We start from the raw sequence: 13,234 nt of genomic DNA on the forward strand, positions 1-13,234 counted from the left end.
TGAATGCACATGCAATTGGTGATTGAACAACCAGCCCCTTCTTCCAGGAGTTTAGGAAGGTGAAATCAGAAATTGTACTTTCAATTCCTGTTGGCTTTCCTGCCAAACTGGACCCTATGCTCAAGTATTTTTCAAAAGTGCCTTTGCTGACACAAGGAGATTCACCTTTATCTTTCATAGAACATAGGAAATTCCAAGGCTTTTGGAGGAACTGTGACACAGAAACCAGGAATGAAGAGCTGATAAAAACGATAAATATATTTTGATCATTTGAATGACCAAACATAATTTTCTAGATATCACAATATCACAATGGATTTCTTTTACCTGATTTTATTGCCATCAATACTCTTATTTTTCCCTTTTAAAGCCTCCTTAAGATAGACATTAGTGATTAGACCTTTTACCTATGTATATTCCTCATTATTCTCTTTGTAGTTTTGTTCAGTATTCCTGATTTCTCCAACTACTCAGCTTGAATTTCAGCCATGCTTGTTTGATCAATTAATTTATTCATTGACTTGTGAAGTTTAAATGATTATTTTCTACACTCAAGAATTCTTCTTATTATCTGGTTCTACTTTTTCATGGCATCTTCCTTTGCCTTATAGTTTCAATAATCCCTACATGTCTCACTGGTAGTAGTAATTCATCCCTGTAGGCTGAATTAGCCTCATCTTTCCAGTGTCTCCTCGTTTGTTCATTTGGCTTCATATATTATTTACTGCCTCTTGACGATTTTTTCCATACTGCTTATAACAATAGTGATTAGAGAGTTAGTGCAGTTTCATATTTGCCTGACATGTAGCTGCTTTAGACAATTGTGGTTCAATCTTTAGGACTGTATATGATCACTTGAGAAGGGGTCTCTAAGAAGAGATCCAGGATTAATCCCAGAGCATTCCCCACCCAACCCCCAATTTATTATTTGTATATTTCCATGGATCAGGAATTAGGGCATAATTTACCTATGTCATTTTGCTGGAAAATCTCCCATAAATCATGCTGCTTACTGAGTCTGACGTTTCATCTGAAAGTTCCTTGAAGAAAGGATTTGCTTCCAAGTCTATGCATTTGGTTGTGAGCCCTCTAGCTGCTGGCTGAATTTACTTCCTTGCTTTTTTGGATTGCGGCCCCAGTTCTTCATTGACTGTTAATCAGTCTTCCCTCTCCATTTCTGTGGGCCCACTGTTCTACAGCAGCTTACTACATGCCAGCAGCCTTCCATCAGAGAAAACTGACATGACTACAAATGGAAGCTAATTTCTTCTAATAAATTGGTCTTGAAGTGCCCTCCACCGCTCTAATTATGTATGTTCTGTTTCTTATAATCAGATAGATCCAACTCAAATTTCAGAGGAAAGGATTAAGGCAGATGCAGGGGTTACTCAGTAAGGAGCTATCTGAACTTCTTCTATGTTGAGACCTTTCTTTTTGGATGGTGACTTTCTTAAGTAACTGGTGACTTTTATTCTAATTAAAGGACTGACTATATGGATTATTTTACAGTGGCTGGTCTGGCTTTATTATGTGGCTGCACAGTGCTTGTTGCATGTGTTTAATTTCTTTTCAGGGATGTGAGCTGAGAGCAGGAAGGCAAATTCCTTGCCCTGTAGTATTCATGTGTGAAACTTGTGGCCTGTCACTGGACATCTGGTATATGACAGATATAATGGTATCATTATTTCTTTACTGAGTTTTGTCATGTATCATAGAAAAGAATGATTTTTTTAGGTGATGTGATCCTCAGTTGAATTTGAGGGAAATTTTCCTGGGTTTCACCTGACTTAATCAGATAAACATCCTCATCAAGAGTAGAACTTTGCCTGGAGTCAGAGATAGTCTCATGCTGGCTTTGATCAAGCAAACTGCATGAGTTCTACCCTCCAAGAAAGCTAAATTTCTGAAGGGAAATGAACTCTTTTATTCAAACTTCCAGATGAGAATACACCTGATCAACACCTGGATGTTAGTAGCTTTGTGAGAAGATGGGGCATTTGTTTTACATGCGACCCACTTAGGTTTGTTCTCCAGCATCCCATATGGTCCCTCAAATCTGTCAGGAGTGATTCCTGAGTGTAAAGCCAGGGGTAACACCTGACAACCACGAGGTGTGGACCATAAATCCCTCCCCCCAAAAAAAATTGTCTGAGCACTGCTGATTGTGGCTCATAAACAAAATAAAATGGTTACATTTATCCTAACCCTGATGAGAAAGGGAAAATGCTTATTACTATTTTTTTATGATCTACTGTTCATTCTTTTAACATTCTATGTTAAATGCCTATTGCTATGAGGACTCTTTTTCTTTTCCTTTCCTTTCTTTCTACTTCCTTTCCCTTTTCACTTAAACTTGCACAACTTTTCTTTCTACTGTCTTAGGGTAAACCTTTCTTAGAAGAAGTGACTTAAAAATATTGCTGACACATCTTCTAACACCAACAACACACATGATGTAAGCGCTGAGGATGTTGAGATAATTGAACCAAAATCGTGATTTTAAAATTGTCTTCTGCAATAGAGTCTTGAACTTCCAAGGAATAAATATATAATTTCAAATTAGTTTAAGTTCAAAAGAGAATTTTTGTTTTCAGACAGAGTCTGCAATATCTCACTGAACTCAAGGGTAAAAATTATATCTTGGTATTATAAGGATAAGAACCAGAAACGAGAAAGCTTTCAGTAACTCTGCTTATTACCTTCCTGTCTCAGATATTCTTTTTTTCTTTTTTTTAATGTGAGCAATCATCTGATTTATAAAAAGATACAGTAAAATTTGTAATGACACCAATGATCATTTTCAAAGCAACATCAAAAAGTGAGTGTATTTAACCATTCTCAGCTCATAACAAAGCAAGTAAATGGGTGAGTGGAATGACAATTCGTAGACATGAGATAGTGTGTTTAGTGAACTAGCAACAGAGAAAGCTGAAGAAAGGCAGCAGAACTTTGTCTTGTAAGAATTAGAGCTGAGGGGCCCGGAGATATAGCACAGCGGTGTTTGCCTTGCAAGCAGCTGATCCAGGACCAAAGTTGGTTGGTTCGAATCCCGGTGTCCCATATGGTCCCCCGTGCCTGCCAGGAGCTATTTCTGAGCAGACAGCCAGGAGTAAGCCCTGAGCACTGCCAGGTGTGGCCCAAAAATCAAAAAAAAAAAAAAAAGAATTAGAGCTGAGGAGCTTCATCATTACTGTCATCTCTGCTCAGGGTTGTACCTGTTTTTAGAAATGTGCATGATGAGAACTCCAAGGATCTCCTGAAGTTAAACTCCTGGTCAGTGGTGGTCATGATGTATGAAGTCATTCACTGTATTAAGCAGTCATCTGCACTGTTCCCTTGTTTAGTGCATGATAATTGTCACATAATATACCCACGTTGCTTCTTAGTGGTACTCAATACTTTTACTCCAAATTCTCAGTTTTAGTCATTAAACAATTATACAAGGAAATACTTGACATAAAGATAGCACCTTACTGAATGATGATGTTCAATTTGACTTTAGTGGAAAAGTTGATAAAAGTTAGCACCAATTAGGATGTGGTACAGTGGGCCAAGTTGTGTGTTATGTTGGAAGAATTAGCAGAAAGGGTCTTTGGTGATTGATAATAAGCAGGAATAGCAGGAAGGTCTTGAGTGCACTGAAATCTTCTTTTAGGTTGTTTGTTTGTTTGTTTGTTTAGATTGGTTGCCCTCACTCCTGAACAATGTTTCAGCCCCCCTTTTCTATTTTATCATTTTTTCAGTCTCTGATCTCTAAAACTAAGTATTCACTTATAATGCACAGTTTAATGTCTTTGCCTTACATTCTTCATGTTGTTCTTTTTTCTGTCATCCTTGTCTCTGTTTTTTTTTCCCCCAGAAAATGTCTTATTCTTTTTGCTCCAATGAGATGTAGATATGATGTAGGTATGGCCCAGCTTGGTTACTCAGCTATGACAAGATAAGCTTCCACATTCTTAGACGCAATCCCAAATTCAAGGAGAAAGAATTTAACTAGTTTAAATTGGTCCAGTTTTCTCTCTTTTAATTACTTGTACTATCAGGACATAGTAACTATTAGTAGTTACTGCTATTCCCTTACTATTTGGGGGGGGGGGCGTTTTGGGTCACACCCTGCAGTGCTCAGTGGTCTGGCTCTATGCTCAGAAATTGCCCCTGGCAGGCACAGGGGACCATATGGGATGCTGGGATTCGAACCACCGTCCTTCTGCACGAAAGGCTAATACCTTACCTCCATGCTATTTCTCCTTCCCCTACCTTACTATTTGAGAAAGATTCTGTTAATGAAGAAACATAGATTTTTACCATACTGAGTAGTGCAAGACGATCATGTGGCAAAAGTCCAGATACTTCAGAATGGCATAAGTAAACAAACAAAAAAAACATAAAAATCTCTAAGAGAAAATTTTTCCTTTATCACATTTAATCAAAGACATGTTAGCCTTCTGGAATTAGGGCCTCAGGAATCTATATTTAATTTTGGGGTTTCTGGTATTTATTTTGGGGGGGTCACACCTGGCAGCACTCAGAGGTTACTCCTGGCTCTATGCTCAGAAGTCGCTCCTGGCAGGCTCGTGGGACCATAAGGAATGCCGGGATTTGAACCAATGACCTTCTGCATGAAAGGCAAATGCCTTACCTCCATGCTATCTCTCCGGCCCCTTGGAATCTATATTTAATTTTGGAACTTTTTTTTTTTCTTTTCTTGGTTTTATAGAGTGTAGTCAATGATCACACAGTCCTAGGAGAGTCAAAGTGGGTGAATGGTCACTGGTATAGCGATTACCTACAGTTTCTGGCCATACCTATTCTTATGATCCCTGATTTTATTCTGTTTGGTGGCACATCTGATTTGATTAGCTAGTGAGTGAGATATTTTGAATATCATCCCTTGAAAAACAGAGGTGTACCATCAATTCAAAGACTTTGATTTCTTTTTAAAAAGAGAGGCAAAAATTTCTTCTTTTTCCTTTTGCTTTTTGGATCACACCCTGTGGTGCTCTAGGCCTATTACTGGTGATGTGCTCAGGAGTGACCTCTGGTGGCATTTGGGGAACCATTAGTGGTGCCCGGGATTCCAAAGGACATTAATGGAATGCAAGACAAGCACCTTAATCCTTGAACTATCTCTCCAACCCTAGATGCATTCATTTCTTTTTATCCCCCCTTTATTTTGATTTTTTAACTAAAAATTAAATTAAGTGACCATGATACATGGATTTTAAAAAAGTTGTTAATTTCTCTAACTGCACTTACCACTCTGTGATAAACTGGTTATCATGGGCTGGTCCTTCCAGCTCTCAGCTCTGTTGTCTCTGGGTGTTATTATTATACTGTCTTTTGTTTTTTTTTTTTTTTTTTCTTAAATCCCACAGATGAGTGAGACTATTCTGTGCTTATCTCTCTCAATTTGGCTTATTTCACTCAATATACTACCATGACAACTAGAGAAAGAGAAATACAAGGCCTGTCTTGAAGACAGGCAGAGGGTGGGGAGAGGTAGGAAAAGGGGAACAATGGTGTTGGGAAAGTTGCCCTGATAAAGGGGTGTGTGTATTTTATGGCTAAAACCCAATAACAAATGTGTTTGTTATCACTGTGCTTAAATAAAGAAATTATTTATTTTGTTTTTGGTTTTTTTTTGAGGGGGGCACACCTGGTGATGCTCAGAGATTTCTCCTGGCTATGCACTCAGAAATTGCTCCTGGCTTGGGGGACCATATGGAATGCTGGGGAATGGAACTGCGGTCATCCTAGGCTAGTGCCAGCAAGGCAGATGCCTTACCACTCCATGACACTGCTCCGGCCTCAAGAAATTATTTTTAAAAAAGTTGTTGTTAATAGCTGAGTTTCAGTCATACAATGAATGATTGCTTCACCAGTGTTTATTTCCTGCCACCAATATCTCCAGTTGTCCTCCTGTCCCCGACAACCCTTCCTGGACTGCCTCTATGTCAGATTCTCTCTCTCCTCTCTCTCTCTCTCTCTCTCTCTCTCTCTCTCTCTCTCTCTCTCTCTCTCTCTCTCTCTCTCTCTCTTTCTGGGCTATATATATATATATATATTTTTTTTTTGTTTGTTTGTTTTTGGGCCACACCAGTGACGCTCAGGGTTTACTCCTGGCTATGCACTCAGAAGTTGCTCCTGGCTTGGGGGACCATATGGGATGCCGGGGGATCGAACCGCGGTCCGTTCTAGGCTAGCGCTGGCAAGGCAGACACCTTACCTCTAGCGCCACCACGCTGGCCACTGTACTATATCATTTAAACCCATCAGTGCACAGGGATATTTCCTGGCTCTGCACTCAGAAATTATTCCTGGCAGGCTTAGGGGACCATATGGGAAGCTAAGGATCAAACCAAGTTCAGTTGCATGCAAGACAAGCAACCCTACCTTCTGTGCTATTGCTTTAGCTCCCTGAACTAATTTCTTTACAAAGCAGTATCTTTCCTTGGTTGGGGTTTTAGCTCAGTGGATTGAATACAGACTTTTTATGAACTTGGGGTATGCTCCCTAACACCACAGGATCCCTTAATTCCAGAATCTGGAGTAGTCCCACTGAAGCCCTCCAAATCCCCTCCCTTAAACACAATAGATTTTCTTTGAGGTTTCCTCACTTTTGATAAAATTGTAGAGGTAGTTATCATTCAGTGAACTCTTAGAGACATAAAATGATAATGATGTAAATTCAATATAGTTGAAAAATTCAAAATGTAAGATGTAAGTTAATATTTACATAGACTTAGCCAAACAATCTGTGTTTGTGGATTCTTGTACAAATGTTGTATATGCTATTCTAGATAGAACTGTAATAGAGTGATATCTTCATGACTAACTGTGTCTTTTTCTCTCCAGCTACGCAGACATTTTGATTGAGAGGGAAGTCTTAATGCAGAAGTACATTCATCTAGTTCAAATCGTAGAGACAGAAAAAATTGCAGCTAACCAACTCCGGCATCAACTAGAAGATCAAGACACAGAAATCGAAAGGCTGAAATCTGAGGTATTTCCTGATTGATAATCCCTACTCAGTGTTTCACTTTAATTATCTCTTTACCATAAAGTAAAGTTTGTCAGAGCAAACCTTTAATCTCCCTATCTCACCCATATGGCTTAGGTACTGATATATACTAAAAATGAATCTAATGTCTCTATTAAGATTAGGTAAATATGTTAACATAGGACATCAGGATAATATGCTTATTAATTCTTTGTGATCCTGCTACTTGATCATATATATTTGATCATATATTTAATAGATTACTGAACTGTTGAAATTTCAGGTTGACTCGTATAGTTATGGCAATGTGAATCTATCTAGCAGCTGAAAAAGGAACAACAGGAATCAGAAAGATGTTCTTGATCAAAGGAGCACAAGATATCATATCTTGGAAAGTGTTTTTGAGTGAAGAATAAGACATTTCTGGGGGTATTTTTCTTCTGAAATTGAAATTCCTGATATCCTATGTTCCCTTTTGTACTCTCAGCATGAACTTTTCAACCTTGCCCCTCTAGATCCTAGCTTTTAAGTTAGGATTAAGTTGGACTGCATCCCCTTATGAGTAAATAAATAGTGTGTGTAATAAAATTATTTTAAAGCAGATGTGTGATCTATTACTAGTAAATGTTTGATTTGTACTCAGGTGATATAAATATTTCCCATGTGAAAAGAGGTTGTAAGTGGGAAGAGTTTTAGAAGTGTAGATCTAAATGATGACATTGATGTCATGTGAAAACTGAGGTGGTGGTCATGGTGGTTGCCTTGATTCTTTCTCTCACCCAGATATATATCTGTCACTCTAGAGACCTGGGTGTGCATTTTCTCATCATGCTGCCATATCTCATGGAAGTAGTCAATAATAGAATTCATGAGCAATAGAGAGAATTGACTCCCTTTTTTTTTCACTACAAGTGCATTAAATATCATACTTCAAGTACACAGCTGAAGCAGAAGAAAGCTACTAGTCCTATTATTTTTGTTTCCAGAAACAAGTCAAGCCCCTCACAAGTCTCACTTGTGAGTTTTTGTGACCTTTACTGCTCTTGGACATTTTCCTCTTCAGTTTCTCACAACTTCCTTTTAGACGTGCTCTGTGAATGCTTTTGAGGGATTCCATCTACTGCTTCCTGTATCTGTCACCCACAGTGGAGAGAGCTAGTCTATAAGCTGGCTCCAACTGGCATCTCCTTGCTTCTCTGGTGATGATGAGTTGTAAACTGTGTTCACCATATTATTAGTGTTAACTTCTCGATTCACCTCTGAAATCTGATCTGGTGAAAACAACAACAGAAAATTTAACAAACCTGCATTTTAAAAGACTATATCAGGCACTGTAATTTAAAACAAAATTATTGTGTTCTTCCTTTGCTTCGTAAGCTCAAGCAGATGCTTGTCTACTCATTGAAAGAGGTTGGCATTTACTTCATGAAACTCAGCACCAAGCAATGTTCCCCAATAATTGTTTGTGTTTGCTGATCTGCCTTCACTATGTTCTATTTCAGTCTGAATATAGATCACTGCTAAAAAAAAATATCAGTGGCAGGTATATCCTGTGTAGTCTCTTGACAGGACTCATAATTTATTCCTATTCTTTTATTTTCCCATTTCTCCTTTTTATTTCTTTCTTTTTTTTTTTTTTTTGTTTTGTTTTTTTGTTTTTTGGGCCACACCCAGTGGTGCTCAGGGGTTACTCCTGGCTGTCTGCTCAGAAATAGCTCCTGGCAGGCATGGGGGACCATATGGGACACCGGGATTTGAACCAGCCACCTTTGGTCCTGAATCGGCTGCTTACAAGGCAAACATCTCCGTGCTATCTCTCCGGCCCCCCACCCCAATTCTCTATCAGAAAAATGGCAGACAAGTGTATATGATGTTGGAGACAAAACGCATAGATGAAGCAGACAATTATGATGATTTCTTTTAAATTTTTAAATGTGTGCTTGTTGGTAAATTTGTATAGGCTCTCACAAATGGTAGTCCAGTAAATTTTATTATTTTGTATAGCTGAGAGGACATCTCATACTAGGGCTGAACCCAGGGCCTCACATATGCAAGATAAACATTCTATCCAATTTAAGCTGCTTGTTTTTTGGTGTCATTCTATTGTCCCTTTTACACATCACAGAACTGAAGTCACAGAGTTGCCAGATTGCTTTATCTCTTTTTTTTTACTTTTCTTGGCTTGGACCAACACCAGAGCTTCTGAGGGATTCTATCTTGGCAATTGATTTCCCAAGGAGATCCATGAGTTTTCACTACTAGGGCATCATTGGACAACCACTAACTGCTCATAGGAAGTGACAGCTTTGAGTGAGTTCACTCAGGGCATTCTATACTTTTCAGAAACATGATTGACATGGCACTGGGCTCCAGAGAAGACCTGCATTTGGCCCTGCATTTGGCAGCCAAGGCCAGCTTTAGGGGTCAATGTTTTTTTTTTTATCTCATTCTTAAAAGCACTTTATTTAATATTTTATATAGTATAATATTTTATATAGTATAGTTTTATTTAGTATATGACTAAACAGTAAATTCATGCTTTCCACCTTAGTTCCAAAGGAAGAGGGTTGTATGAAAAGTGGGTGTTTCCTGAGGATCTCGAACTACCTTGATGACATAGCTTACATCGAGCCATACTTATAATCCAGTCTGATTTAAAGTATAAAATGGAAGTACTGGCTCATGACATGAAGCTCACCACAAAGAGTGGTGAGTGCAGTTAGAGAAATAACTACACTAACAACTACCATGACAAAGTTAATGAGTGAGAGAAATAGAATGCCTATCTTGAATACAGGCAAGGGGGGTGGAGGGAGATAGGGAGCATTGGTGGTGGGAATGTTGCACTTGTGAAGTGGGGTATTCTTTTTATGACTGAAACCCAACTACAATCATGTTTGTAATCACGGTGTTTAAATAAAGATGTTATTAAAAATAAAGTAAATATTAAAAAAAAGTATAAAATCAACCCATTTTTGGTTTTAGATCATCGCTCTTAATAAAACCAAGGAACGAATGCGACCTTACCAAGGCAATCCAGAGGATGAGGATCCAGATATCAAAAAGATTAAAAAGGTAGGAAACTGATATTTCCAACTTTGAGGGAAATTTTAGCTTAGTGTTTCTTTTCAGTTCTTGAGGTCTCTGTTTGGACTCTGGGAAGAATACCTCAATTAGACTTGATGTTAATAGTGCTCGCCAGTGGGGTTAACTGATGCTGTTAAACCTTTTGATATTGTGCATTTTTATACTTTGGGAAATATGTAATATGATGTGATGAGTGATGTGAATAAAATAGACAGAAGGCTGGGCTGAAGAGATAGAACAGTGGGCAGTGGATATGGCTTTTGCCTTGTTTTGCAACCAACCTGGGTTTGATCTCAGGCACCTTATAATTTTCCCTGAGCAGATCAGGATCCCTTGTGCTCAGAGCCAAAAGCAAACTTTGAGCACCACCAGATGGGGCCCAATTCTTCCCCCTTCCCATAAAAAAAAAATTGGATAGATAAGCAAAACATGGTCCAATCATATATTGAAATATAGTATGAAATATTTTTGAGCTTAAAAAGGAAAGAAACCTGGCATATATTATTTATAATTCCATGGAAGGAGCTTGAAGATATTTTACTAAATAAAATAAGTCTCCAGCAATAAGATATACTTTATATTCCATTTAGATAAAGTATCTAAAGTAATCAGATTCATAGAAACAGAAAGTAGAATGATGATAATCAGGGTATAGAAAGGTGGAAAAAGCAGTTATTTTTTAATGAGTGCAGAATTTAATTTTGCAAGATGAAGATTTTCTGGATCCACATTGTACAATAATATGTATACAGAAGACTTCTGAAGCAAGTACTCACTTAAAATCAAGTGGTTAAGATGGTAAGTTAGGAAGTTTTTTAAAATTATCATTACATTTTTGGGGGGCGTCACACCCGGCAGCACTCAGGAGTTACTCATGGCTCTACCCTCAGGAATCGCTCCTGGCAGACTCAGGGGACCATATGGGTGCCGGGATTCGAACCACTGACCTTCTGCAGGAAAGGCAAACACCTTACCTCCATACTATCTCTCCAGCCCCCTATCATTACATTTTTAAAATAAGATTTTATAATGTTAAAGAATATGCCTTCTATTTTATTATTTCCTTAAAATGTTAATAACTGGGCATATTATTATATTCTGGAAAACAGTCATATACATATATAGGCAGACCTACAGAGGTTTAGCTATGGATGAAAATTGTGAAACTGCAAAAGGATTTTTTTTGTTTGTTTTTTGGGTCACACTCGGCAGCGCTCAGGGGTTACTCCTGGCTCTACGCTCAGAAATCCCACCTGGCAGGCTTGGGGGGCCACATGGGATGCCAGAATTTGAACCACCATCCTTCTGCATGCAAGGCAAATGCCCTACCTCCATGCTAATCTCCATCCCCCAAAAGGATTATTTTAAAATGATTTTCTTGTCCCAGCATCTGGAAAAGTCTGTCATTACTTGTCCTAAAGATAGGGCTGGTAGTACTCCAGTGAAAAAGCTGGAGAAATAGTACAAAGATTAAGGAGCCCCAGTTGGATTCCTGGCACTGTCGGAAAGCAAGCCTCACACCCCTCTGAACTATTGTTTGTTTTTTTGTTCTGTAGGTTCAGAGCTTCATGCGAGGATGGTTGTGTAGAAGGAAATGGAAGACTATTGTACAGGATTATATTTGTTCTCCTCATGCTGAAAGTATGAGGAAGAGAAACCAAATTGTGTTCACCATGGTTGAAGCTGAATCTGAGTATGTGCACCAACTCTACATTCTGGTCAATGGCTTCCTCAGGCCCTTGCGAATGGCAGCCAGTTCCAAGAAGCCACCTATCAGCCATGATGATGTCAGCAGTATTTTTCTCAACAGGTTTGTCTTGGCTTAAGTCAAACTCATTTAAAGAACCGATTTGTTGTTCCTAAAGAAAATTTTACCTTAATTCTTATGATAGTGTGTGTCATGATTTCACTTTTACATGATTCTGAAACGAGTAACATCATTTGTGGTTCCTAATTAGCTTAAATTTGAGTATTTTTATATTGAATATTGACATCTATATTTATAATATTCTTCTCTATATTATCTATTAATTAGTATCTTCTTTTAATATTGGGGGAGATAATCAACCTTGTAAATGGAGGATGATTAGTGCTTTCTTTGCATATGGTTTTATAGAAGTGTTTTAAGAAGACGTAAAATGAATGAAGGTTTTGAACCTTTGCGGCAAATTTATTTATTTAATAAATAGTCTCTTTATTGCTGAATATTCCTCAATGAACAAAACAAAAATTTTTCTCTTTGATGGAACCTAAATTTTTACGTAGGCGGCTACACAAGGAATAGTGACTAAGTGGAATATGTAGTATATTACATTTGTTGTGTGCAGTTGATAAAATATGAAGCAAGAGGAAAAGAATTATACTTGGGCATTTTTTAAATTTTACATTGTTAATATTTAATTAGTTAACATTTAGTAAATATTTACTTTTCTTTTTATTTGCAAATAATCTCAATTAAAAATTTTGCTTGTTTTTATTTTTTAAATGAAAGTATTTATTTTAGCGCCATAATTACAAACATGTTTGCAGTTGGGTTTCAGTCATAAAATGTACACCCCCAGTACTTCCCAATGCAACCTTCCCATCACCAATGCTCCTCATCTCCCTTTTCTTCTTGCCTGTCTTCAAGGCAGGCATTTTGTTTCTCTCACTCACTATCATTGTCACGATAATTGTTAATGTAGTTTTTTTCTCTAACTGCATTTACCACTCTTTGTGGTAAGCTTCATATCATGGCCGGTCTTTCAACCCTCATTCTATTGTCTCTGGGTATTATTACCATACTGTCTTTTATTTTTCCTAATTTTCTCAGGTGAGTGAGACTATTCTATGTCTATCCCTCTCCCTCTGACTAACTTTACTCAGCATAATATTTTCCATGTACATCTATGTTTATGAAAATTGTATGACTTCATCTTTCCTAATGGCTGCATAGTATTCCATTGTGTATCTGTACCACAGTTTTGTTAGCCACTCACCTGTTGTCAAGCATATGGATTTTTTTCAGATTTTGACTATTGTAAACAGAGCTGCTATGAGCATAGGTGTGCAGAGGACATTTTTGTATTGTGTTTGTGCATTTTTCTTATACTTTTAGTTTTTGTTTTTGTAGTAATGAGAAATGATTTCCAGCCTCACATATAGAAA

General features: G+C 37.8%; 1 protein-coding gene across 1 annotated transcript in view; it reads left to right on the forward strand.

The window, feature by feature from the left end:
• Positions 1-13,234, forward strand: part of RASGRF2 (Ras protein specific guanine nucleotide releasing factor 2) — a 265,084-nt gene that overhangs the window by 105,531 nt on the left and 146,319 nt on the right. The window contains exons 3-5 of the mRNA XM_049766039.1: positions 6,856-7,003; positions 9,986-10,075; positions 11,644-11,897. Coding sequence (XP_049621996.1) covers positions 6,856-7,003; positions 9,986-10,075; positions 11,644-11,897 — 492 coding nt within the window. The remainder of the gene's footprint in view (positions 1-6,855; positions 7,004-9,985; positions 10,076-11,643; positions 11,898-13,234) is intronic.

The sequence above is a fragment of the Suncus etruscus genome, chromosome 2 (assembly GCF_024139225.1).
Source record: "Suncus etruscus isolate mSunEtr1 chromosome 2, mSunEtr1.pri.cur, whole genome shotgun sequence".
Lineage (NCBI taxonomy): Eukaryota > Metazoa > Chordata > Mammalia > Eulipotyphla > Soricidae > Suncus > Suncus etruscus.